Consider the following 27,938-nt stretch of genomic DNA (forward strand, 5'->3'; position numbering starts at 1 on the left):
TGTATATATGTATATAAATATACATCTTAGGATTTATATCTGTGGTGTTACAGAGGCAAGCTGAAATGAATTTGTGTGTGCTGATGGTGAGACCGGAAGAGTAGTCCTGCTTTTTAATGTAATTGTCCAGTGTGAGTCATCTTTTTAGTGTCCCCATGCCCAGCCAAAGGAAATGAATGGCTTGGTCAGAGTGTGGTGATAACACAATCTATCAAGCCCACTGCTCTGGCTCCAGCCCAAAACGACAAGCATAACTGTCGAGCTACACAAAGCAAGGTATGATGGTTGAGGACAGAGCGCGCTCAGGAAGGACATGAGTATCCAGATGAAGCTTTGCATTTGCACTCAGGGAAATTGAGCTATGTGATATCACACATCTAAGCATTAATTGATCTGTATTTCAATCACTTCCTGTACTTGTAACTATTGTAAATCATGTGTACATGTAAATATGTAAAACAGCCTGAATTATAACTTGTATGTTTTCACAAAATACAGATTTATATTACAGAAACTTGTTTACCCAACCAGTTCAATATTTCAATCAGCCACTATAAATAAAAGCTCAACAGCTTGGGGGTCTATCGTGTACTCTCAATGATCAATATGACATCACTGTTTCTGAGGACAACTGCTAGATAGTCCAAAGAAAAATTACTCCTTTTATTCCGCCAGTAGAATTTTAAACAATACATTAGCCATGCGCCCTCTGGACATTTAGTGTAGATTAATCAGAAATGTGCATAAATCCAGCCAGCAGCACATTTTCAGATATTTATGAGATATCTGCTGTTAAATCGAGGGTGTGCTGCTGGGTGCTGATAACAGCCACGCAGGTGTTCATTCCAACCAAATATATTACCAAGTTGATTTTAGTGATCGCTCTCTCAAAGCGCAGAACAAACAATGCTCTCACATTATAGAACAGTTTCTGGTTTATTCCAGCAATATGTCAAGCTTATGGTCATCAATTTGTTTTTAAATTCCTAAATGTTAGCCCAGTAAGGCAGATGAAACTAAGCCAGGTGTTTGTTTTTTTGTACATCCTTTCTTTATTACGCAGTCCATTAAGTGACATTAGCTTACAAGAGCAAGAGCAAGATTTATCCAAACTACAAATGTACAAAGTAAACAAACAAAACGGATACTGAGTGTTTTTGAACATGGATTAATCCTTGCAAAATAATGAATAATGGTGGCCGTTCAAGTGCATAACATTTTATAGTACTGTTGCGTTTTAGGATAGGGCTTCAGGAGGATCATGAATATCCAAACTAACTTCCTGTGAGTCGTTTTCTCCTCAGTCCGCCAAGGGCCACTTCTAATCGTCGTCATCATCATCATCATCAGGGAAGTGCATGTGTTGTCCTCTTGGGGCAGACGCCCACGTTCTCCCGTAGCCTTTAGTGCTGCCTGTAGGCTTCTCCTGGGTGGTGATGAGGTCAATGATCGCTGTGATGACAGCGCAGTCTTTCGACTGACGGTTTTGCCAGTCCACGGGAGCAGGGTTACGAATTTTCTCCTCCAGCAGAGAATCCAGCTCTTTCTTTAAACTCTGTAGAAATAGACAGGAGAGAGAGGTCAGGTGAATTTAATTTTGTGAGCTTCGTTGTGTCTTTGGCTTACCTTGACGAGGTGAGCGATGCGTGCCGGGGATCTGAAGACGATCCACTCATCCACGGCGATGGTCTCCTGGCCCTCGTCTTTCTGGATTGTGATTTCTCCGCCGAAGAACAGTAGTGAGAATGGGGACACCTCAGTGCAATCATACAGGAAGATCTAAGGATGCGCAGAGAGATGTCACGAACACACCACGGCGCTAAAACACTCAGTGACAGGGATCATTATGACACACCATTGCCCCCAGCAGCTACTCTGTGGTGTGGGCTAAGAGTGTCCCATTAGTAAAAAGACGCTGCTCCAGTATGAAATGTGTTTCAGTGCCTCCAGTGTTAGGAGAAATGTCATCTTGCCCTGTCTGTGAATCTCTCCAATGTGTGACACACTTATTCCATTGTGCTAAGCTGACAGCTGCTTATGTAGAGTAGCTTGACTATTCATACCAGTTTCCTTTAACAAATAAATCATTTAATTATAATTAAAATCATTTTCCCCTGGGATTATTAAAGTATTTCGGATTCACAAATAAATGTGTTCCCAAATGATGGACAATTCAGAATAGTCAGAAAATAGAAGTTATGCAGTGATATGTTTGCACCTGCTGAGTAGCTCTGAAGTCTAATGCTTCGGTGACTACATAAGCAGCAGACGGAAGTCAAACAAAGCCTATTTCATCTTTGAAGGTAACAGACAAAAGCGTTGGAAAAAATAGCATCAGAGAAGTAGAGAAAGATGGAGGGAATGGGTAAGAAAGAAGGAGGAAAAAAAAGAAGCAAGGAGAGAGCAACTGCATTTGCCACATGAATATGTAATGTAACAGAGCACCAGGGAAGTGCGTCAGCGGAGATGTAGCTTAACGCAATGCTTCACTGTCCTTCCTTTCTTTCTGACACTGCCTCTCTCTGACCTTGAACATCTCTCACCCTCAGAAAACCTTACTTTTTGAATAGACATAGATGCATAGCATTATGCACACATCCCCTTACAAAGAAAAAAAAGAAAGAAAATAAATTAATGGTGGCAATAGTAATGATCCATCAAAACACTTTTTCTTCATAAAGACCGAGGCAGCAAAGTGAGAGACAAAGGCACAGGCGGCAATCAGAAAGGACATGAAAGGTGTTTTTTTAACATTCACAAAAAGCGACAGCACCGAAAGAACAAAAGACATACAAACAAAAGGGAGGGGGAAATGGGAGTGTGTAGAGAGGCAAAAAGAAAGGCGAAAAGAGAAAAAAGATAGAAAGAGGGAGAGGAGAGAGGGCAGCAGTCAGGGAGCCGCATTGACCGTTTTGCCCCCCCCCCCCCCCCCCCCCCCTTCCCACCACCACCACCACTATATTGTGTCTGGAAGCTTTGAAGCATAAGAGCCTTTGAAAGAGAGTTGAAAGGCAGTGTTTTAATCAAATATTCATCTAGTGTAAAGCTAGCAAGGCACTGCAGCCAACCTTTAACCACTGGTCCTTCTTTCCACTCACATCAGACGGACACATACAAACTCAAAATAAAAAAAAGCTACACACTCAAATTTAAAAATACACAATATTCACACAGTAGTGCTGGAACACGGCATGGTGATTTATAATGTCCCATTGCTTACTCACACTGCTTGTTCTCATCTTGAGATGGTAGATGAGCCATGTGTAGTTGAACTCTGTCTCTTCAGCATTGACTGATTTTGGGTGGATACACACCTTTCCATCAGCCTGGGTGTACACCTTAACCCTGATAAAAGAAAATATGTCATGTTATGTATGTTATATGTGTGTGTGTGTGTGTCTGGGTCATGGGTAGGTATACAGGTAAAAGTCACATCCCTAACACTTATCTTGATAACTGACAAATGAACAGAAGAGGAAACAAAAAAGACAGCAGAACTTTTCTCCCATTAAAACAAAAGACCTGATACATGATGTTTCAGTTTATTAAAAATTAAATTTAGAATGTATTAAAAATAGAGCTGAGCCTCATTCCTCATTTTTTATAAAATTAAATCAGAAGCATCAGGGGCTTTTGGCTTCTTAATATGACGCACAATGATTTTCAGCACAGAGAGCACCAAAGACAATGATGCTGTCTGTAAATCATCTCTTAAATGAAAGTAACACAGTATTTCAAACACCTGTGTGCCAGACAGAACTGACTGCTTGACTGCAGGGAACAAAGCTGCTTGTACCAGACAGCAGCCTGCTTCAGCAGCAAAACAAACAAGAAGTGCTTCATCGAGCAATAAATCCATTAAATACTGCAGAGATGTGGTGTGGACATGAAAAATTTCAACTGGCTTCAAGTGTTAAGAATTACTTATGCGTCGGAAACGACCTTGGCGATTTCCCTGTGAAACTGGGCCTTGCGCTGTTATTGAAACAGACAAACCCTACTGTGAGAGAATGTCTCCTTGTTGTGCACGTCTGTCTTTTGTGCACAGGTCCCAGCAGTTGCCCATGACAGCTGCCTGAGGGCAGTTTTATGATGACTACATTGATTTTCAGCTGCAAAAGTCTCTGCACAGCCTCAGGTAACGCAGGTGTCACAGGACAGGGCGCTTACAAAACTCTTACCTGAGAGGTCTGATGAAATATTGCAGTGTGAAGGTAATTTTTCTGTCTTGAGATCAATAAGAATGATTGCGCGCTTCTCTATCTAACAGGGTGCTGCCCTTCAATTTCAATTCAGTTCAATTGGCTTTATTGGCATGAATGTTATATAAACACTATAAACACTTGCCGAAGCATGACATATTAATACATTGACACAAAATAAAATAATCATATCAAAAATATAAAATTCATTGATAACATTGTATATAACAATAAAAATCTATTCAAATCAAGAAACATTTCACAAAAACAACTGACAATATATTGCTGATCAGATGCTATATTAATGGTGAGTCCCTCGTGTTGCGGCAGGCAGAGATATATTGAGCTGCCAGGGCACCCAGGATAACAGACAGTCTGTCCTCTGGGCTCAACATTTCAAAGAGTGGAATTCTCTTCACTATTTCCCTGGAGTGGAGGTCTCTAAGTGAGAGGAACTTTGCACAGTGAAGGACGAAGTGCATCTCTGTCTCTACCTCCCATGTCGAGCAGTGACCACATACATGCTCCTCTCTGGGCAGCCATGTCTGTCTGTGTCATCCTGTCTCTACTGCAAGTTGGTGGTCACTGAGCCTGTATTTAGTCATGATCTGTCTCTGTTTTGCATCTCTGACAGAGTGGAGATACTCAGCCAATTTATATTCTCTATTTAGAGTCAGATAACAATTTAGTCTACTTTGGGTTTTTGTTACATTTGTCCAATGTTCAAAATACAGATCTTTTGACTGGTCCATAATGACTTTGATTCTGTTGTGTTGTTTTGAAACAGTGCTGATCGGAGTCTGGTTTGTCAGCTTCAGCTGACTGAGGGGGCTGGTTTCAGGGCTCAGCTCTTGGGTTTTTAGTGCTTTGAATGGAAGTACAAATTCTGCACATAAATTTAGATGTATCCACAATGTTAGAGACCGTTTTTGTATGTCTAGCATTAATGGGAAACGTCCCATTTCTTCTTGGCAGCCCTTCTCTGTCTGTCTTTGTTCATCATCTCTCTCTTATCTTTGAAATTGGCAAACTCACCCCGGCCTCTTCTTGCTGTGAGAAGGTCTCATCATGGCCACCTTTGGGTACAAACCAGCTACAATCACCGCCTTGATTAACTTCTCATTGTCTAAGAAAGAGAGTTTTAGAGAAAGAACATACTCTATGATATTTGATTTTTGCTCCACAGCCCTGGAAAAGAGCATTTTCTGGCAGCTGAATGGCAACCAGAAAAAAAACTCTCGCTCAGTTACCTGAGTTGACATTCGAGTTGGGGTCTTTGGGGTCCCTGCTGCTGACGAAGCCTGTATTCATTAGATGCTCGGCAAACTGACCCTTCATGTTTTGCAGCATCTGAATGACAAAAGGACAAAGTGCTTCAGAAAAGGCTGCATGCCCTTACCTGCCCAGGCAGAAGTCAACTTAATAATGTAATGTGGTTTTATTTTCAAAAGGACAAAAGTATAGAGCTCAGCACAGAACCCGCAATCAGCCTGGCTAACCTGGAGAGTATTGGCAGACAAGAAGTTGTCCCAGCAGAACTCCCTCTCATACCTGGAACCACGCCGTTTTGCATCCTCCCAGCCCTGATCAATGAATGAATGAATTAAGACAGGATCATAAATACAGCAGGCAAAGATGAAAGAAAACTGACAGATGTGGGCCGTCTCACCTGGAAGGCATTAACGATAGTGAGATGGTCACTTTTGGAGTTTCTGGACAGGGTCCTTCTCCTCATATCTGCCATCTTCTCTTTACCCTGAGAGAGAGAAACGATTCATTAAAGAATATTTTCTTTAAGACCTACTTTGCAATGAAATAACTCAGGAGGTAGAGTGCAGCAACGTGTTGAAGTTTTCATGTTTGTGAACCGAGCGCCCTACCAGAGGTATAAAGAAAGGGTCTTTGAAGCTGAGTGAAGCAGCGATGGTGAGTACGGGGCCGAGGCAGCCCAACAGAGCTCCAAACAGGATGAGTTTTCCAATGTGAGGCTCCACAGGCAGACGAGCCAGATGAAAACCCAGTGCTGTCAGATTCTCGGAACGGTCCAGGGCGTTCTAACACACAAAACAGTCACAAAACCAAGAAGAAAATCACAGATCTTGACTTCTCTGCAGTTCAACATAAGGTGTTTGTAAACAAACAAAAATAGCAACGGATTATCCCAGAATATGAAGTGGAAAAAAAACACTTATGTTAGCATGGCATGTTAATTAAGGCTTCCCACGCCTCTCAGGAGCATCTGCTTTGAGTTTTGTTACTTTCAGATCTGGGTGCCACTTTATACATTGATTTTTATTGTGTTTTAACATTATTATTATCATTAAATAATTACCATGTCTTATCCTCTTAACCCTTTTAATGAGTACTGATTTCTTTTTAAGGGCTTGTTTTTCCCCAGCATTCCTCCTTCACTAGAGGCTAGGCATCCTTGGAACTAGATTTGTAGATAATGCTTCTAGACAGGAGACCTTAAAACCACACGCTCAGGTTAGCCTAAAAGGCTTTTGTTTCCAAAATGGAAATGGTTTATACTTTTGCTGCTGGCACTATGTTTTTAGGTCATGTTTTTTCTCTTTCTTACCAGGTCTATGAGGTTCTTGATCGCCAGGTTGACGGCCTTTTCAGTTGGTGGGTCCAGGGCTTTCTCCAGGAACCGAGCTATAGACCCAAGCTTCAATATCTAGGCAACACACATCACATTACACGTTTATCACCGAATGCATGTTGTCATTTTTTAGATAAAATTCCCCTCTCTTTATCAAAGTGCTTGTCATTCATGGCAAACAATGAATTCTGGTCAATTGATATACTGTGAAATTAGCTTTATGCGTGTCTTCTCATGTTTTGCTTATATTGCTGTTTACAAGATCGCTGTGACAAAACAACCATTACTGTGTAGAGTTAAAAAATATAAATATGGTTCAACCAGTGCTAGGCTGACCACAGAATTAATGTGATGAAGAAAGGTTGTGCTATGGAAATTCTCATTGTCTAAATATGTATTCACTTCCACATAGAAGAGATGATTTTAAATACGCCAAACATCTACCAGTGACAAACTGAAGAGTAAGGGAGCGAACTCATCTCTATGTCTGGCTAATAGGCAGGTGTTGGAGTGCTTGTGCATTAGAGAGTATGCTCAGGGTTAGCATGTTGTCAGTGTTTCACTCACTTTAAAGACAGAGTGATGCATTAGACCGCCTCTCACCCACCAGCTTCAAAAACCGCATTACACACACACGCACGCACGCCAATACCTCCGACAGAAGTAGTAGAAGACACACACTCAACATGCTTATCCAATAAAGCCACTGGTGAGAAAAATTATTGCAAAAACACGAGATCTGAGTGAACTTTGGCTTAATGTTCCATTAGTACGGGTTAAAATATGTCTGAGTGGAGAACGAGGTTTTAAAAAGTGGAGGGGAGAGAGGAGGGGAGGGGGATAGGAAAGTAAAGCAATCAAAGAAGAAAGCAGCTGTTCATGCAAGAGAATGATGTCCAGAAACATGATCATGTTTTCAAAAATGAGAGAGAAAGAGCTTGAGACTAAGAGGCATCAGTCAGCCCAATAATGTTCAGCCCTTGTTCTTATTAAGTAGCAGGAGATACACAAAACTAATTCACAGCAATTTTGTCCTCATCTCAACTCCTCAGCCAACACCTATTTTTTTTCTCTCTTTCAGTCCGTCTCTCCGCATACACAACCTTGATCTGCAGGCAGAGCTCCTCCAGGGGTGTCCTCATGATTTCGGGTAGCTGATAGGCGTCCAGCAGGCTGGCCCTGAGACCATTGTAAAGATGATAGCACTTCCCTGGACACACTCTGGATGTACGCACAGAAGAGGAGAGATTGGGGGGGGGGGGGGGGGGGGTATATGTGTTACATCGGGCCTGTGACAAGCGCTTAAAAATCTATGGGATGAAAATCCACTCAGTAAGCAGCTCCTGCTAATTGGGCCTCCACTTTGAAGTCAGAGCTAGCTAGCAGAACAGAAGGCTCAAGTCACAGACTGGAAACAACCTGGGAGTGACTGGTGGGGTAGACTGACAGAGAGCTGAGATCACATATAAATAATTCTTCAAGATCAACATTGCATACCATGAGGCACTAATATACGGCATACTCTCGTTATAAAGATATTCATAAACGCCGCTTTGTGCAGACAAACACACACACACCTGCCAGCACGTCCTTTCCTCTGTTTAGCATTGGCCAGGCTAACCCACTCAGCTGTCATAGTGCTGATGTTGTTGTTGGTGTCAAAGTTGGTCTCCTTAATCTTGCCTCCATCAATCACGTAAACAACGTCATCTATGGTGATGCTGCGAGGAAGAGTTGAGCGAGAAAAAGAGAGATAAAGAAAAAAATGTGCTTGAATAAAGACCAAAAAAATATCTTTAAAGCAGTCCGTCAAGGAAGCTCAGCTAAGACACACACATAATTGTAAATTGTAGTCCTATGGTAGGTTTAGAGTCTTTATTTATTGATGTGAGGGGAGTGCAGGCAGCTTTTTAGTTTGCTCAGTTTGTGTGTGCACGAAGCTCTGTGAATGCATTAACAAATAACAGAGACCCAGTTGAGTTGAAGAAACCCATGCTTATTAGCCCAAAATATGCAGTTTCTATTCATAACTTGGACCTAGTGCATTACACTTGTACACGCAAACGACTGCCTGACACAAACAACTAACTGTGACAAAGAGTCATCACTTTTCTTAGCCAAAAGTGCATTGTCAAAGGGAGTAGGCACAAATGCACGAAAACCCAAACAAATACACACAAATGCACATTCACAAACCTGGTCTCGGCTATATTGGTAGCAATCACAATCTTTCTCACTCCAGGAGGAGGCCTTTTGAACACCTGAGAAGAGTGTGGGCGAAAGATGAGATTTTTTTTTTGGTATTGAAGGGAGAGCAAAGCCAAATTCGGCAAACACAGAGACACAGTCAGAGAGAGAGAAATAAAGGAATGCTGACCTGCGTCTGATTGACGGTAGGCATGAGGGAGTGCAAAGGGATGATAACAAAATTGTCTGAAAAACAAAAGGACACAAAATAAATAGCAAAAATAAATACTCCCATTGCATTAGGCTGCACAATTATGTCCACAAATATAAACTTGAGTATAAATATCAAGAATGCAACAATTTATCACTGTTATTTGTTCCTCTTTGGCAACAAAACTTAGTATTTCATTAATTAATATTGACAGAAAAATACACAAAAAAATGTCGTTTCTAGTGGCCTCTTTGGCAGTAAGCTAGATTGTTCTTTCAGAGCCCCCCATCTTGTCACGCTCACGATCACTATGTGTAGTGACTTTTTTTTTTTCTCTCTTTTGTAAACTTTTTGACACAAATTCACCTCTCTACTTCCAGTCCGTCCCCTATATGTTACCCTCTTAAATCCATACACACACACACGTTCCTATTACACTTCTCCCTTACTATAATTGTGACTCAGAAGTTGGAAGTTCACGATTTCCGATTACAAGTGAACGCAGCATAACCTACAGTGACGATCCCAACTGCTGTCAGCAGCGTCACTAACATGGGGGCACATTTACATCTATAGAGGGAACGCCGCAACAGACACAGATTGGAATACTCAGAAAAAAGGCAACAAGTGCTTTCATTAGTGGGTGATATGATTAATCACCATTATTTTTGATAGATAGTAACTTAGCAGACAATTAACTAGATGAACATCTTTCCAATTATATCTTAAAGATCATTCAGTCATGTTTAATGACAGAAAAATAATGTGTGCAGAATAATTATTTATGTTCAATGTTTTTCTTCCCAAAAAAAGGACTATAAAATGTCAGATAATAGTGACTCATACGTTTCTAAAACACAACTGATTTCTAATTGATTTTTCTAATTTAGCTCTACACACTTATGTACGATGTATATCGGATCAGAACTGACAAAATCATGCTTGTAGATAAACATTATACTCCGACTTAAGTTTGAGCTGCAGCTGAATGTGAAAACAGCCTTCTAGTGCCATACTTTGCACAGTAACTTGACAGTCAAACATCCAAGTGAAGTAACAATAAGCAAAACCCATTTTTGAGTGGAGGACAACATGAAAATCACAAAACAGCACACCGTAAGTGAATAATGACCACTTCTACTGTTAATTAACCTGCAAATCCCTGGTATGCACTTCTATGTCACTTGTGTGTGTGTGTGTGTTTGTTGCTGTGTGTACCTGATCGGAACATCTGCTGAGCTGTGAGCAGGTCATTGAGACTGCTGATGTCAGCCCAGCCAGGCAGGAAGACCAAGATTGCTCCTTCCTGTCAGACAGAGACATGACACAACACTTTGCAATATAAAAAACAGACTGAAAGACACAAAAACCAGCAGGGGCATTCAGAATAGAAAACAAACCAACAGAAACAAAGAGCCATTAGCTGGAGGAGCCTCAGCAACAACTGAGCCAAGTGAACAAGGTGTCCATGTCCTCCGAGGAGCTGAGCCGAGGCAGATGTAGAGGACTTTCCCCTGAGCTCTAAACCTTCATTTTCCAGCGACACAATAGGCCCTGACATCCTACCACAGGGATAAACTGATGTCTAGACTGTCTTAAAAGTGCAAAAAAAGAACACCAATTTGTCACCCAGACAATATCGAGGAACACAAATGTAAGCAGAGAAAACATCAGCAGGATAAAAGATCATGGTGGCTTATAGAGTTGGAGGTATTCCAGCGCGAGCAAATCTCTGCACATTCAGCTGTCTGACAAGAAAATGGATGACCACTTAACGTAAAGTAGATGTCAGCCCCTCAAACATAAAAACATCACATAATGCTGACATGGATTAAGATGCTTTTAATGATTGATGAGGAGCTATTATGTTATTGTAGCAGCGAAGATAAAACACAGAATATTACAATGAATCCAACCTGCAAGACAAAATATCTAAAAAGAGATTTGCAGGTTAAAAAAGATGCTTGCTGTTTTTTTTTCTCAAATAGTATAGCAGACATCCACAGTATCAGTTGTACCGAACAGTTGTACAGATCCAAAATCTTTTAGGACTGGATACACGTCAATTTAACTACTCACATAATAAACAAAAGCAACAGAGTGTCTTGAAATTAAAAAAAACAAATAGGAAGGCGGCAATTTACGACGTTCACATGCAGACCAGATTGTACATTGTAGTCCGGAGCAGCATGTAAAGACAATGCTGTATGCCCCATGCTATAAAGAGATAAATAATAAGGCAAATAATGTTAAGAAGCTCCTAACCTCCGAAACCTGAGCAAAATTCAACTTTTATGTTATGATCAATGGGGAAAAGGTGCTATTTTGCAACATCAAAGACCTAAATTTAAACACAAAATTATTCTCAGGATAATATAAAGCTGGTACAAAATAACCCACTCTTTAAAAAGGACTATTCATTTCCTGAGAGGAATAATGGGGGGGATGAAGAACAGACATAAAACGTATCTTCTGGGCCCCTGAGCACCCCTGCCTTTTAATTAAAGCTAATTATTATTACCAGCACTCAACCATTGGCACCCAAATGGGACTGCATGTGTGTTAATGTCTGTTCATGTGTGTGTGAAAGAGAGAGGAGGAGGAGAGTTACATTCTGACAGAAACACATGTTCACACACACGCAAAACAGAAAGGGATTACATTTATTATAACTAAAAATCAAGTGTTGGCCTCCTATTTAGAATGCACACACACCAAACTACACTACGCCCACATGCATGCATGCACACACGCACGCACGCACACAGGCGTTCATCAATGACTGTATGTCAGTCCCCTAGGTGTCTAATCACAGATTCCTGGGACATAATTAACCAATCATCACAGTCGAAAGCCTGGCAGACAGCCCGTATCCTCGGTTCACAACGCCATCATGGCGAATCAGCCACTTCCCTCTCGGCCGCTTGACAATGCCACGGCAAATCAACTGGTCGACTGGCTCAGGGTGGCCATGACTGATAGAGATATGGCCTCATACTGGAAGGGATAATTATTCTGTCGGTCTGTGTTAGTCACTCCTCATTCTGGGCCTGTCTCCCTTTTCTGTTGCTCTCTCCCATATGCCACAAACTAACAAATAAGTTAGTTAGAAGTTCCACTTCACTTGGAAAGATACACAGAAAGTAAGAGCAAACTGTGTTTTTATTTCTTTTGATTCTAGCACTTAACTTCTTAAGTTGTCCTCAACCTCACTTTTCTCCTTTTAATAGGGAAGATAGGCTACACTGAATGGTATTGATTGTGACCATCTGTTCCATTGTGCAGCTCTGTTTTCCCACATGTTGGCACTGGTTTATGTGACTCTCACTAGAAACAGTTGAAATACAAAAAACATGCTGCAAATACAAATTTAAACACAGGTAATTTACTAAAATAGCTACTATTTTTCAAACATTTTGCTCTATACCTTTATTTCTACTGCACTAACAACTACTAATATGACTAAAGTCAGGCTATGCGTTACTGAGTCTAATGGAAAAGATATATTCACATAAAAAAGAGACATTTGATCTGACTTGCGTTGAGATTATACTCCCCACTGCCAAAGCCTGAATTGAACACAGAATGGATGTGCATGGGGGAGCATCTGTTCTATCACTCGTTAGCACAGATCTGCTGCCAGGATGTGAAGTATTTCCTCTGATGATGTTGCTCTGTGCTCTACTTAGGGATGTACTGTACTTCTATCCCTTTGTCAGTTCCTGCGTCTGTATTAACTATTCACTTCTATTTGATCTGAAACCATTTTCCTAATGGACCACTGCTCTGTCAGCCTGGCTACGATCAGAGTTTTGGAACAGTTTCAAGTCCATGAAGACATCTTAGAATCTAAGAAAGACAGGTTTTCGTGACAAAAGCACTCAGAGCTTTGAGAATGCCCAGACCCATAAAACAGGCTCCCTGGAATTCTGTTTTCATCACTGCGGTACAGATGTACTTCATTAAAAATCTAATTTAAGACACCAGAATTTAGCCACTTTCAGTCGACTGCCCTGAGACCAGACACACAAAGTTAAACTCACCTCTTCTTTGAGCACAATATGTCGAATTAGTCCCATGATCAGCTCCAGGTCAATCTTCTCATCATTGTCCAACATCTCCAGTGTCTCAACGGTGTTGTCAGAGTATCTGTAAAACATGGGACACAGACAATAAATAAATGAATGAATAATCCACAATAGTCAGTGCTTTAACATGGGAACTAATTTCAATGTGACTGCTTCAATTCCTCCACTGCAGCTCACCAAGAAAGCACAAAGTAATAAAGACTGTAACTTTGGAAGACACTTGGACTTAAACTGCTGAAACAGATGAACAGAAGAAATGATCACAGAAAGAAAAAACTGTTTCAATGTGCATATAGACACCTGCCTACTGTTACAAGACAAACCTGAAAGTCTTCATGTCTTAAGTCATAGCTATGAAGTGCTTTATGGGCCCTAACCATAATTTACCACTTAAGCCTAAATTACACTGAGGCATCAAAGACTTACTGCACCTGCATACAGTGTAGGAAGTGATAATTAGTTCTGCATGTTGTCACGCCATAACATGATTGTAGTGGTGTGTGTTCAGACAGTTTTTGCTCGAATTAACTTTCTGCAAGTACAGTACAGTACAAGCAAATTATTTTAACATTTTTCTCGCATTCACACTGACACAGAGCAGTAATAACGGTGGCAAAGAAAAGGGACTGCACGAAGAAGAATGTTTGTTGAGCGTTATTGAGAAGAGGATGACATCTTTAGGTGAGCTGGCCCCCTAAAAAATGTTGAGGCAGTTGCGGGAGGGAAAACTGCACCACAAAGATTCAGTAGTACATTTTAGTTGTTGCAGTGTCTCCATAGCCCATGTTACCTAGTATATATGCAGTATATATATATACAGTATATATACACACACACACTCACCGGCCACTTTATTAGATGCACCTGTCCAACTGCTTGTTAACGCAAATTTCTAATCAGCCAATCACATGGCAGCAACTCAATGCATTCAGGCATGTAGACATGGTGAAGACGATCTGCTGCAGTTCAAACCGAGCATCAGAATGGGGAAGAAAGGTGATTGAAGTGACTTTGAACGTGGCATGGTTATGGTGCCAGACGGGCTGGTCAGAGTATTTCACAAAGTTCTGATCTACTGGGATTTTCACACACAACCATCTCTAGGGTTTACAGAGAATGGTCCAAAAAAGAGAAAATATCCAGTGAGCGGCACTTCTGCCAGAGGAGAATGGCCAGACTGGTTCGAGCTGATAGAAAGGCAACAGTAACTCAAATATCCACTGGTTACAACCGAGGAATGCAGGAGAGCATCTGTGAACGCACAACACGTCGAACCTTGAGAAGGATGGGCTACAGCAGCAGAAGACCACACCGGGTGCCACTCCTGTCAGCTAACAACAGGAAACTGAGGCTACAATTCGACCCCCCAAACTTGGGCAATAGAAGATTGGAAAAACCTTGCCTGGTCTGATAAGTCTCGATTTCTGCTGCCACATTCGGATGGTAGGGTCAGAATTTGGCGCCAACAACATGAAAGCATGGATCCATCCTGCCTTGTATCAACGGTTCAGGCTGGTGGTGGTGGTGTAATGGTGTGGGGGATATTTTCTTGGCACACTTTGGGCCCATTAGTACCAATTGAGCATCGTGTCAACGCCACAGCCTACCTGAGTATTGTTGCTGACCATGTCCATCCCTTAATGACCAGTGTACCCACCTTCTGATGGCTACTTCCAGCAGGATAATGCGCCATGTCAAAGCGTGAATCATCTCAGACTGGTTTCTTGAACATCTTGAACAATGAGTTGACTGTACTCAAATGGCATCCACAGTCACCAGATCTCAATCCAATAGGGCACCTTTGGGATATGGTGGAACGGGATTCGCATCATGGTTGTGCAGCCGACAAATCTGCAGCAACTGCGTGATGCTGTCATGTCAATATGGACCAAACTCTCTGAGGATTGTTTCCAGTACCTTGTTGAATCTATGCCATGAAGGATTAAAGCAGTTCTGAAGGCAAAAGGGGTTCCAACCTGGTACCTGGTAGAAAAGGGGGTCCAACCTGGTAGTAGCAAGGTTTACCTAATGAAGTGGCCATTGAGTGTATATGTATGTATATATAATTATTTTTTGGAAGAGGAGCAAATAAGCTACAACATTGCCTTTTCTGTACTTCAGGAGACACTGCAGTCAAGGCGTGGGTGCAACACATTAATGCAGATGTATATAAATGGCTGTTACTCTACTGTATTTCCACACTATTTTTCCATTTCCAGATTCAATACACAGATATATTTTTTTTATATAAATTGTATCTTTAAATTGGTTGCTCAAATACTATTTGTATTGGAAGTGTGTCTGTCTGTCTCTCCCTGTCCATCTGTGTGTCTTTTCTCTCTTTCTCTCTCCTTTTCTTCCTCCCCAACCGGTCAAGACAGATGGCCGTCCTCCACAGAGCTGGGTCTGTCTGACGTTCCTGCCTGTTATAGGGAAGGTTTTCGTTGCCACTGTACTCTACAGAGGAATTGTTGGGTCTATGTAAATCATAAATAAGTCATTGAGTGTGGTCTTTACCTACTCTGTAAAGTGTCCTGAGATAACTTTTGTTATGATTTGACACTATAAATAAAATTGAATTGAATTGAATTGAATTATTTCATAGCAGCAATATCTTGATGCTCAGCGTGTAAACATAAGTGCACATAAAGCTGAGAGTGATGTTGCTATAAAATGTTGTCCGTTGGTTTCTTGTAAGTAATACAATTGGTTGTAAAAGGCACTTTTTATACGGGTTTAAGCAATTAAATATTTCTCCATTGAATAGCAATCATGAAATGACTTGTTTATATGAACCCCAAAATAAACAGCTACTGCCTCTTCTGACAGAAAATGTGCATTTCACTGAAAACCTGACCACATGAAAGGCTTTATTTTATAATTTAATTTTAACATCAGGAGAAAAAACACTGAGAACAATTAAAAAAGAGCACTTTTCAAAAGCAGGGCTTTAAAGTATTTCACAACATCAGCACACAATTAGGGCTGCACAATATGAGGAAAATATGCGATAACGTTAAATATCATGCTGTCATGTCAATATGGACCAAACTCTCTGAGGATTGTTTCCAGTACCTTGTTGAATCTATGCCACGAAGGATTAAAGCAGTTCTGAAGGCAAAAGGGGGTCCAACCTGGTACCTGGTAGAAAAGGGGGTCCAACCTGGTAGTAGCAAGGTTTACCTAATGAAGTGGCCATTGAGTGTATATGTATGTATATATAATTCTTTTTTGGAAGAGGAGCAAATAAGCTACAACATTGCCTTTTCTGTACTTCAGGAGACACTGCAGTCAAGGCGTGGGTGCAACACATTAATGCAGATGTATATAAATCAGTGTTCCAAAGCACTCACCCTGCTCTGCTTTCAGCTTCTAGACACTTGACGTTCGAATTCACAAAGAGAGGGAGCTATTCATTTTAAAAAGTAAATGTCAGAAAGTCAAAACCTCCCATTCCCTGCCTAAAACAGCACATCTATCAACCTGGCAGGCAGCTGCTCTGCCAATCTAACTACCCTGCTGTTCTCACCAACTTACCTGCCCTGCAGTGTGCGAGCATAAGCCGGCCAATTCTCCTTGTATTCGGCCTCTTTCTCCTCCTTCTCAGGTCTGGAGTGGTGCCCCTGCCAAAAGCCTTTCTTCCATGAGGGGCGACGGTCCTTGTTCTGGGGACGATACCTGGTAGACAGAACGACCAGTTTATATAAGACCCCATTAAAACAAAAGGGATCAACTGTAGTGGTTTGCCTGTGCGTGTTAGTGAGAGACTTTGTGTGTGTGTTTGGAAGCAAAGTTGTTCTACCTGGTCATCTCCACAATGTCCTCGAGTAGGAACTCCTCCACTGGGAACGTCAAACCAGGGATGTGAATCATTGGACAGTTGTCTAAAGGTTCGACACACGTAAATGGGAAGATGAGAAAATGAGAAAAAAGGAAAAGACCCAAAACAACGAACTTGTAAATGAACTCTAAATACACTTTTGTGGGCTGCGTACCAAAATATTTAGAAAACTTCTCTGCGTTGAGTGTTGCACTCATGAGGATGACCTTGAGGTCATCTCGTGTGTTGAGTAGGTCCTTGACGATGACGAGCAAAACGTCAGATTGCAGGTTCCTCTCGTGGATCTCGTCCAACACCAAGTGGCTAATGCTTGACAACAATCTGACATGCCCAAAAAACAACAACAGGGGAAATGGTTTAAGTCTGTGGTGGTTAATTTTAGGTCAAGTTTTTGTATGCCCTCCGTAGGCCTGAGAAATAGTAATTCTGTTTCTAGTATGTCTGTATTTGATACATCTGTCAAGAAATTCTTGTTTTACGTTCTGTTTGTTGAACTTTCTCTTTTTATCACATTTTGCTGCATAATTCTTAAACCATGACGTTTATATGCAAATCTACTTTATATAACCAGTCTTTGGTTTAAGTCTACCTATAATTACATGCCATTTTCCTTCACTTTTCAAAATGTCATCTAATCTTCGCCATAAAAAATGTTTATACAACTTTTACACATAATATATGACACACACATTACCCTGGAGTCAGTCTAACATATTTGATGTCGTGACCTAAAATAGAATTGGATTCTGTGTGATTCTGTACAGCTGTATCTGTAAATAAACCTTAATGCCAAAAAGTTGCAGCATTTTGTCAGACGAATATATCGTGCCAATACTGAAAAGACCATGAAAAAAGACAGCAAGAAAAGCTGGCACCCTCACTTGGTTTCTGTGGTTTTTCTGAGACAGAATGCACTCAGAATGCAAGGATGAGCATGCAGGGATGAGTCAACAGAAGAGGTGTGTGTGTGTGTGTGTGTGTGTGTGTGTGTGTGTGTGTGTGTGTGTGTGTGTGTGTGTGTGTGTGTGTGTGTGTGTGTGTGTGTGTGTGTGTGTGTGTGTGTGTGTGTGTGTGTGTGTGTATGTTCATTTCTCTGCCTATGAGAATGGGGACCCATACTAATGCTCCTTCCAGACAGTTGAGTAAACCACAAATCAATGAAGATAAGAGAGTGGAGCAAGGACAGCTGGAACAGAGACACAGAGGAAAAGCAGAGAAGAAATGCCGGTAGAAGATGTGATGAGGATGAGGAAGCAGGGCTGTGGTGCAGGTTGGGGAGGGGGGTGGGGGGTACTTACGGGTCTGAGCGAAGCCACTGAAGAATAATGCCGGTTGTACAGTACAAGACCGAACCTTGTCTCCGTGGTAACCGGCTGAGAAATAGGAGGAGAATAAAGACTTAACATTTCCCAAATGACACAAATTAAGACTAATATAAAGTGAAGACAAAGGTTACCAAAAGGAGTATCAGGTTCTTTATTTTCCTGCCTTTTTGAAATGGCTGTTACTCTACTGTATTTCCACACTATTTTTCCATTTCCGGATTCAATACACAGATATTTTTTTTATATAAATTGTATCTTTAAATTGGTTGCTCAAATACTATTTCATAGCAGCAATATCTTGATGCTCAGCGTGTAAACATAAGTGCACATAAAGCTGAGAGTGATGTTGCTATAAAATGTTGTCCGTTGGTTTCTTGTAAGTAATACAATTGCTTGTAAAAGGCACTTTTTATACGGGTTTAAGCAATTAAATATTTCTCCATTGAATAGCAATCATGAAATGACTTGTTTATATGAACCCCAAAATAAACAGCTACTGCCTCTTCTGACAGAAAATGTGCATTTCACTGAAAACCTGACCACATGAAAGGCTTTATTTTATAATTTAATTTTAACATCAGGAGAAAAAACACTGAGAACAATTAAAAAAGAGCACTTTTCAAAAGCAGGGCTTTAAAGTATTTCACAACATCAGCACACAATTAGGGCTGCACAATATGAGGAAAATATGTGATAACGTTAAATATCATGGCAATGATAAATAAAACAGAAGAGTGTACTCAGTTCTACTTTTCTGCTGCTTATATACAACACATTGCCTAAAAAATGGATATTATTCTTTTATCAAACAAATAGGAACTGAACTGAACATAAAAGGCTCCATTATAAAAAAAGGATCACTACATTTTAAAGTGCAGTTTATACTGATACTTCTGCTTATATTCTGCAGCCCTACACACAATGTAAACAATTCAATGACCAAAGCAGTGAAACACACAAATACAGTACAAAAAGACACAGAACATAGACCTAATAAAACCCAGCTGATAAAAATAATATGTATCACCAATAGCAATGATACAACAGCATATAGACAACAATACATACAGTGCCTATAGAAAGTCATGATACACTTTTGAAATAGACACTTTTTTGTTTTACAGCCTGAAATGATAATACATTAAAAAATAGATATTTTTCCAGCGTGACTTACACATTTTGCCTTACATCATTCAAGTGATTTTTTTTCAAATTTTCTGAAAACTATTAAAAAATAAAAAAAATGAGAATAACAGGGTTGGAAAAGTCTCCCCAGATGCAATACTTTGTGGAGGCACCTTTTGCTTTAATTACAGCCATCAGTCTGTTTGGATATGTGCAGCTTTGTGCAGCAAGATTTGGAAATATTTCCCCATTCTTCCTGCAGAACTGGTCGAGTTCAGTAAAATTATGTAGTGAGTGGTGATGGACTGCACTCTTCAAGTCCATCCACAGATGTTCTGTAGGATCCAGGTCAGGGCTCTGACTGGGCCACTCTAGGACATTCACCTTCCTGTCCTTTAGCTACTGTGTTGTTTTTGTGGTGGTGTGTTTTGGCTCGTTGTCATGCTGGAAGGTGAACCACCTGCCCAAGTGTCTAACAGAGGGCTGCAGGTTTTCCTCAAGAATTTGGGTGAACTTCTTCAATATGTTTTTTACTAGACTCAGTGTGACATTTTTTCAGAAGAGGCTTCTTTCTTGCCACCCTGCCATACTTGTAGAACTTGTGAAATTGTTGTCACATGCACAGAACGACCGACCTCTGTCATAATGACTTGTAACTCCTTCAAGGTCACCATGGGCCTCTTGGTAGCTTCCCTGATCAATCTTTTCCTGGCTTGGTCATCCAATTTGGAGGGGCGGCCTGATCTAGGCACGGTCGTGGTGGATCCATATGCCTTTAACTTCTGGACAATACTCTGAACAGTACTAAGAGGGATAGTTAAAGCCTTTGAAATATTTTTATATCCTTCTCCTAACTTGTGCCTATCAACAAACTAATCCTGGAGCTCTTTTAAAAGCACCTTTCCAACCATGGTGAATTATTTGTGTTACCATGCACTACAAGGAGTGAAATCTTTAGGAACAGCTGATTTTATTCTAAAGTAATCGTAGCCACCACAGTTGATGTCAGGTGGAGGCTAATTAACTTGGTGTGTAATTTGGAAGGTGATTGATTATACCTGAGAATGTTTATAATGGTTCTTCTAAAAAGGACTCATCAATTTTCCGACCCTGCTTTTCTAGTTTTTTCATGTTTTATTCATTTTCAGAAATTTTGAAAAAAATGTTTAACTTGGATGTGTAAATTACGTTGGAAAAATATACATTTTTTATGTATTATCACTTCAGGCTGTAAAACTAAAAAAGTGACTATTTCAAAAGGGTATCATGACTTTTTATAGGCAAATAATTATTTATAGCAGTAAAGTAGGGTAAGCATATTAATACATTAAAAGAAAGGAGTGAAGGAGCATCTTGCCAGTTCCAGGCGCTATGCCTGGATTAACTTGCTGAGGTGCCTCAGGGTTAATAGGAGCCTCTACTAAACTCACTGTGTACACATTTTCAATATTGCAATACTTGCGACAGGTTTGCTGTCTGTTTATTTCATTTATCTCAAATTAAATTAGTAATATGCAACATGTAAGCAGAGACACACGCTTGAAGTCAGGCTGTATCCCAGCACTGTACATCCGATAAGCCAGAGTGTATATAAGGTGATGTTTTTTTAAACATCCAAACACAAGTTCTCCACTGCCTCTGGCTGTATATGAAATCAAAGATTATTATGAGTCAGATCAATCTTATTTACTCTAAACAGTTTCCTTCTTTATATTCATTATAACCACCCATCATTTGCTGCACTTTACCAGCACCAGAGGAAACACATCTAATTCAGTGACACTGAGTTCTGTAGTTGTATAATAAACTGCTGCCATGCCAATGTATCTGAACTGCACGAGAGAACCCAAATTAAATGTCTTCTGGCCAATATGTATTTGGTTTTTAAAGACACCAGTAAAGAGTGTAGAAGTGTGGACTTTTTAATATTTGTTGCTATGCAGGGGTCCTGCTGCATCAAAAGAATTGTATCAAAGCTTGAGATACAAATTGCCAGCAATTGTGTACCCCCACTGAGAGACACCCATGGTCTCCATCAGTGACAGGAACAGTTGGCAGTGACAACAAAGCAGCAAGCTTAAAGACATGCCTCTGTAAACTGTCTATACTTAATTAAGTTCTTTGATACAAAATATTTACTGTTTATCTCCCTTAAGAATCACAACCGCAGAAACTTGATGCAACTAACGCAAAAAAATAGCACCACATTTAGAAAATTCCCAGTCCAGAACTGTGTTGTTTGTCCTATTTCTTTGACAGTAATCATTTTTCTTTTCTGTCCATCTTTTTTACTTCTCATCCCCTGTATCAGTCTCCCTTCATATCACGGCTGAGTTTCATCTCTTCCTCTCCTCTCTTCCTACGGCATCCATCTCGTCCTGTCTCATACTCTGTACTCTATTGTATATAATTCACTTTAGATTGCAGCAACCTCTCATCGCCTGTAACTATTGCTCGCTCAGTCTGCACACTGCTCAAGTGCCCATCCCTCCGACTTTGTCCATTTCTTTCCATGCGCATGGTCACAGATGATCAATCCAATCTACTACTGTATATCTCCTGTCCTTCAAAGAAAAATCTAATTTCCTATGGTAGTAAATTATCTCACCTTGTCCATGGATATATATATGGATATATAAAAAGAATGTATGCATTCACAGATACATCTGCTTTCTACTGATGAATCAAACACAACGCTTGCTTGTCATTTAAAATCATGGTGCATTTCTGTTGGTTCCTTAAGGAATAAACAATTGTTAACGCACAGTGCTTTCATTTTATGCAACATATGTTTAAAGAGATTTCCTTACCTCTGCAGGCGGATTTGGTAACCGCAAGAATTTCCATTCCCTACTCTCTCTGCCCTCTCTGCTGCTACACGCTCTGCTACCTGAGAGGAACATGCATACAAAAACATTGAGGAACACAATTAGCATTGTGAAATAATAGCCAACTAATTTTAATAACTGATGCAGGACATTTCATATAATAATTCCACATATATATATATATATATATATATATATAAATCATAAATCATACCACACACCTTATCAAGCACATCTACCCTTAGTATGCACTAGGGGTGACCCCGAATAATCGACTATTCGTTGCAAAATGTGGTTATGAAACATGGATTATTCCATTCTGGCTCTGGGGGTGCTGAATGTCTGATTTTACATATAGATGCTTGTTTTCTCCAAATAAACCATGATAAATAGCCTATTTGGGTATAAATATAATCCTATTAATAAATAATGTTGCTAAAAATGTGAAAATAACTTTTAATCTATCTCTAGTGTGCGGAATTAACCCCCTCTCCTCGTAGACTAAGATGTACTATCCAGGATTCTGCATTTTCAGAGCGCATCTTGGCTGAGCTTTAAATCTTTCTGGGCGTCAGAAATACAACAGTCTGCCACTGTTTAATCATCAGCATCATTTCATTTGAATATTTGCCCATTTGTTGTTTTTCATTATAGACGCTCAATCCGACACAGTCTGACACAGCGCCGTGAAAGTGAAGGTGAAACTACAGTTCTAAATATACCGTCTGCTATTGTCAAAGAGATACAAACAAAAAGCATTTATGTTAGAAGAACAAATGCTTTTAATAAGATGCCGCTATCAGAAATCCAAAATCAGATCTCTCAGTAACGCTCTGCCTGATATGTGTGACCGCGCAGCGCTGGACTCATATGCACCTGCCGCTGTCTGCTTCATGTCCATGGCTAGCCACCCCCGGATAAGAAGGTATTTCATGAGCGAAAAAAAAAAAAGCTGATTCGATGATTAGTCGACTATAGGCAAGACGTGACGAAAAGGCTAGGGGGGTCACCCTTAGTATGCACACAGCAACATATAATCCAACACAGTCAGAGAGAAAAGTACATACCGAGATCGCACTGATGCGACGAGGTTGTGTGCAGACCACCCGACACATTGAGCCAATGCCTCTATTGATGTAGTCATCTAGGATGAACTGAGTAACCTGAGTGGTCTTTCCACACCCTGTTTCCCCGCTCACCACCAGGACTTGGTTCGAGTTGATCAGCTGCACCAGCTCCTGAGGATGAAAAGATGGAAGCGGAAGGATTTATGAGATGAGGAGTAAACGTGTGATGATTCAGGTAAGTGTTTCATTTGTTTAATGATTGAATTCACTTTTAATTTTTAGCAAAAAATGGGATTCATGATGAGGAGAGTATTTGCTAGTTAACTAATTCACTTTTGTGAGATTAAAAACTTACATCTTTTGACCCATAGGAAGGTAGCTTTTCCCGGAATTTCTGAAAAAAAAAAAAAAAAAGAAAACATTTGTTAACACTTAATAAAATCAATAAAATCAAGAGCAGACGTTCTATCTTTATAATATGATAATAGCAAGCCCCTACCACAGAGACTTCCTGGTTGATCTGATATGGAAGCACCAAAAATCGCAGTTCGCCAAGTGGCCACTAGGAGCAGGTTTCATAATAAAGCAATTTCTCATTGACCCCTATGTTAAATAGGCTGTGTTCACAGCATAATTACACTTTATTAAGGCCTGGTACAAAAACACATTCTAGTCTATATGTTTACATCATATCTCCATGACAACAGTGAGGGGGCCGAATTTTTTTTGTAACAGGCTAGTTTTTATTTTATTGGAGGTTAAAGTTTATGATTAATTAGGGACACAGCTTCTTGAGTGACAGCTCGCCACTGGCCCTTACTTCTCCTCGGAGGTACAGGTCAGCCAGATGGACGTCTCTCCCTCCCCCCAACGTCACATTAATTACTTTTTTGGTATGAGAAAATGTGGCGGAGTCAAAGTCTGACAAGAAGGCGACTCCCATAGGCGAGTACGATTGTGAGAATACACACATTGAGAGATTGAGAGAACGGACCTCAACATAGAGGCTACGTCCAATTTTTTTATAGTCTATGGATAATAGGCAGAGTTTCTTCTAATCATAGATTCAGTGTAATTCAGTAAATCCTCAGTACTGACTCAGTTGAATAATATGACATTACAATATTATGAGGTTGTGACTTATCTGCTCTGTAAATATATAATATATTTTTTAAATAATTGTCAGAGAACTGCAACCAAGGCACTGTCAGGGTCGTCAGGCCTATTTTAGGAGGCTAGAAGCTTTAACTTTTACCGCTGCATATTTTTTTCTTTCATTGCATTCTTTCTCACCAGCATTTCTTTGTATTTTGGTTCTGAATTCTTGCTTTCCAGATCTCTCTTCAAGCGGTCATCCAGTGAACGGTCTCTGACTATATCCTGAAATAAGAACTCCAGGTCCTTGTCTTCCCTTCTCAGTTTCTCTTTCTCCTCCTCTTCCTTCTGCTGCTCTTCTTCATCCCACGCGTCTGGGGGCTCATCTTTAACGACTGCTGAAGAAAAGTAACTGAACAAAAACATATTTACAAGTGTGTAAATAAGCAAAATATAGTGGATGACCAGACGATATTGGTTGTTCTGTGATTGAGGCATGGAGCACCATCAAATATTAGACTGTATTTTCGGAGCAAGCCAAATCTTTAGCATGCAACTGATTTCCTTGCAAAGTTACCGTTGTGATTTGTGGTTTGATTTCTTCTGGCCTTGAGTGACTTCTTCCTCCTCTTCCTCAGATTTGAACTCGATCTTCTGTTTTTCCTCTTCAGACAATTCCCCATCAAAGTAACTGCATGCACAAATTAAAGTCATACTTGTGACAGCAGTTACAGCTGAAAAAAAGAACTCCAGACAATTTATCAAGCTATCCCATGTTCTTAATTGTAAGCTGAAAATGACCCTATGTAAGTCTCGAACGGAAAAGCGATGCAAAAAGTTCTTACCAATGACCACTGCTATTGGCGGCAGATCGCCAGCTGTCAGACGTGGAGGCTCTTGCATCCCAGCCATCTCTCCTTGGACCAGGCTGGTCATTCTGGACAGAGTTAAGCAGCTTGGTAATATGCTGCTCTCTGGCCTCATCCATTTGGACCACCGCCCGCTGCAGACAGACATGGATAAGGGAAAGTTCAGCCATTTATTGGTATTGTTTTCACCCTGTGAGTCTGTGTGTGTGTGTGTGTGTGTGTGTGTGTGTGTGTGTGTGTGTGTACTGCGAACAAGACTGGAAGTAGGGCCTCGACCCCCCGACTTCACGCCCCTGGCCCAAAATAACCGCACAGGATACCGAAACTTTATAGCTGCTTAGTTGAGATCAAAATGAAAGCTGACATAGAAAATGCGTGTGACCCGAGCAAGGGCGCCAGAAGTAGGGATGTAGCAAGTGTGAAGGGGGCCTTTGAAGGCTGAAGTAGTTATCTCAACAGGAGACCAACCAGTTGCTTACTTAGTTTGGAAAACAAGGGTGAAGACAATGGGCCAAATGCAAGAACGTTTTCTTATTCTTATCTTAATTTTCTCTCACTTTTTTTAATACGGTGGATTCATACGAGTGTGCCACGTCAACAAGGTCAACAATAAATCTTCTGATTAGGAGTAAACCTTCCTGCCCGTAGCTATATAGTGTCGGCCTACACTGCTGTATTTTAACATTGGTCATAGTGGTGGTCCTTGAGAGAGACTGATATTTTCCAAGGTGGTAAATCATGTACCACGTTTGAGAACCACTGGTTTAGAGGGACCTGTGGATATAGTATTTGGCTTACCACTTATATGTAGGTTTCTGATGCCTCGCTCCCGGGTTATTTAGGCTGTCTCCTGATTATGTCCCTCTTACCATCACCATATACCATTTTGGCACCACACACTGCATCAGCGAAGCAATCAGCATTGTGGTGGACCCCACCCACCCCTAAAACTTTTCTTCCCCCTCCCAACTGGCAGAAGGTGCCAAAGCGTACAGCTCCTCACTTCCAGACTATGTAACAGCTTCTTACCCCAGGCAATCCGACTCCTCAACGTTCAGGGACGGATCTGAATACAAACTCCTCCCCCCTCTCTGCTGCTACATAAACTCTGCATTGCACCTTCAGCACACTTGGTTGTTATACTTTGCTCTACGTTGCACTGTACTAAACTAAACACTAAAAACTGTGTTTTTTACTATTTATATTTACTTTTTGCACTTAAGTTAGGATGTGTTGTTGCTGCATGTGTAAGTGTGTGTATAGTGTGGAATATTTACATATGTAGCATGTTATGCTGTGTTTGTATGTAGCATGAAGGTCCTAGAGAAACACCATCTCGTTGCACTGTGTACTGTGTATATGGCTGTAATGACAATAACCCTCTTGAATCTTGGTTTGGTTTTCCTCTCTGATCGATTGATCTATTGTGAAAATCAGTGTCATTTTGTGAGGTCTTGATGATAATACATCAATCTTATGTGGTCTCCCTCTTTGTCTGTGCTGTGACAGGAAGAAGGAACTGTCGACGTCATTGTAACTATGTTGTCTCTCAGATAATGTGCAAGAGCAAGCAGCCTAACTCCATTCATACCGATCTCCGGTCAGCCTGCTTCCTCCTTACGGCTCCGTATCTTGCGTACCACAGACCGATCTCACGTCCCTTCAGGTGTGGAGGAGGACGGTTCCGTTGTCCACCTTCGTCCTGGTCAAAGTCGGAATTGTGTCCTCTCGAACCTCCTCCACCTCCTCGGTCCCATCTTTCTCTGCTTCCATCTCTGTGTCCTCCTCTCGAACCTCCCCCACCTCCTCTGTCCCATCTTTCTCTGCTACCGTCCCTGTGCCCTCGACCTCCTCTTCTGCCTCTTCTCCCACCTCCACCGCCATGTCCATAACTCATCTCGCCGTCACAGACCACAGAAGACTCTCTTTAAATGCTAACGTTGCTAAGCGTCACTTAGGTGAATGGACTCGTGGGTTGGAAATTTAAACACGCGAAGCTACAAATACGCAGCTACGGTTTATTTTTTGATAGCTACATGTACAGTTTAAATATTGAGCCAGTAGTTAACTCATAAAACAGCAACATTCAAATGATGCTGTCAACACGCTCGTATACTTGCTTATTTTCCATCCGGCATGTCGCGGAGAAATGACGTCAGGTTTTTTTTTCAGCGGCCTGACATTGTCGTCACGCTTTGTGATTGGTTGTTCAACCTCCTCGAGCAATTATGAATGATAAAATAAAATAATCCTTTATTAGTCCCACCACGGGGAAATTTACAGTGTTACAGCAGCAGGGTAGCGCAAATAACAAAAGCATCAATAACAGATGCAAAAAAACAAATATAATAATAGCCTGTGTACACAGTTAAAAATAGCTAAAAACAGGAAAAGTGACGGAAAAACACAAAAATGATAAATAAATATAAAACTGTAAAAGTCATCTCTAAATCATCTCTTAAATTAGTCTCAGTCCATCAGAAAATATTTATATT

At 40.7% G+C, this 27,938-nt stretch overlaps 1 protein-coding gene across 1 annotated transcript; it reads right to left on the reverse strand.

The window, feature by feature from the left end:
• Window positions 1-1,101: 1,101 nt before the first annotated feature.
• dhx36 (DEAH (Asp-Glu-Ala-His) box polypeptide 36) lies at window positions 1,102-27,567 on the reverse strand. The gene is made up of 26 exons (XM_083913490.1): window positions 27,035-27,567; window positions 25,420-25,577; window positions 25,152-25,265; window positions 24,773-24,986; window positions 23,835-23,873; window positions 23,480-23,650; window positions 22,395-22,474; window positions 18,433-18,507; window positions 17,289-17,455; window positions 17,096-17,177; window positions 16,831-16,971; window positions 13,249-13,354; window positions 10,424-10,511; window positions 9,185-9,240; window positions 9,004-9,068; window positions 8,385-8,528; window positions 7,911-8,028; window positions 6,784-6,882; window positions 6,083-6,256; window positions 5,872-5,958; window positions 5,702-5,785; window positions 5,453-5,552; window positions 5,238-5,328; window positions 3,225-3,345; window positions 1,627-1,779; window positions 1,102-1,555 (listed from the first exon to the last, which is right to left on the reverse strand). The coding sequence occupies exons 1-26, from the start codon at window positions 27,338-27,340 to the stop codon at window positions 1,322-1,324; spliced, it is 3,267 nt and encodes a 1,088-aa protein (XP_083769616.1). The 5' UTR covers window positions 27,341-27,567; the 3' UTR covers window positions 1,102-1,321.
• Between the last annotated feature and the right edge of the window lie 371 nt (window positions 27,568-27,938).

Source organism: Echiichthys vipera (genome assembly GCF_963691815.1).
Source record: "Echiichthys vipera genome assembly, chromosome: 5".
In the NCBI taxonomy this organism is placed as follows: Eukaryota; Metazoa; Chordata; class Actinopteri; order Perciformes; family Trachinidae; genus Echiichthys; species Echiichthys vipera.

Excerpts from the sequence above, each read along its gene's own strand:
- dhx36 (XM_083913490.1), bottom strand. The coding sequence starts at position 27,340 with ATGAGTTATGGACATGGCGGTGGAGGTGGGAGAAGAGGCAGAAGAGGA. Across the intron at positions 13,355-16,830 it reads GCTCGCACACTGCAGGGCAG|ATACTCTGACAACACCGTTG; the intron begins GTAAGTTGGTGA and ends CATGTTTTACAG. Across the intron at positions 8,529-9,003 it reads ACCAATATAGCCGAGACCAG|CATCACCATAGATGACGTTG; the intron begins GTTTGTGAATGT and ends TCTTCCTCGCAG.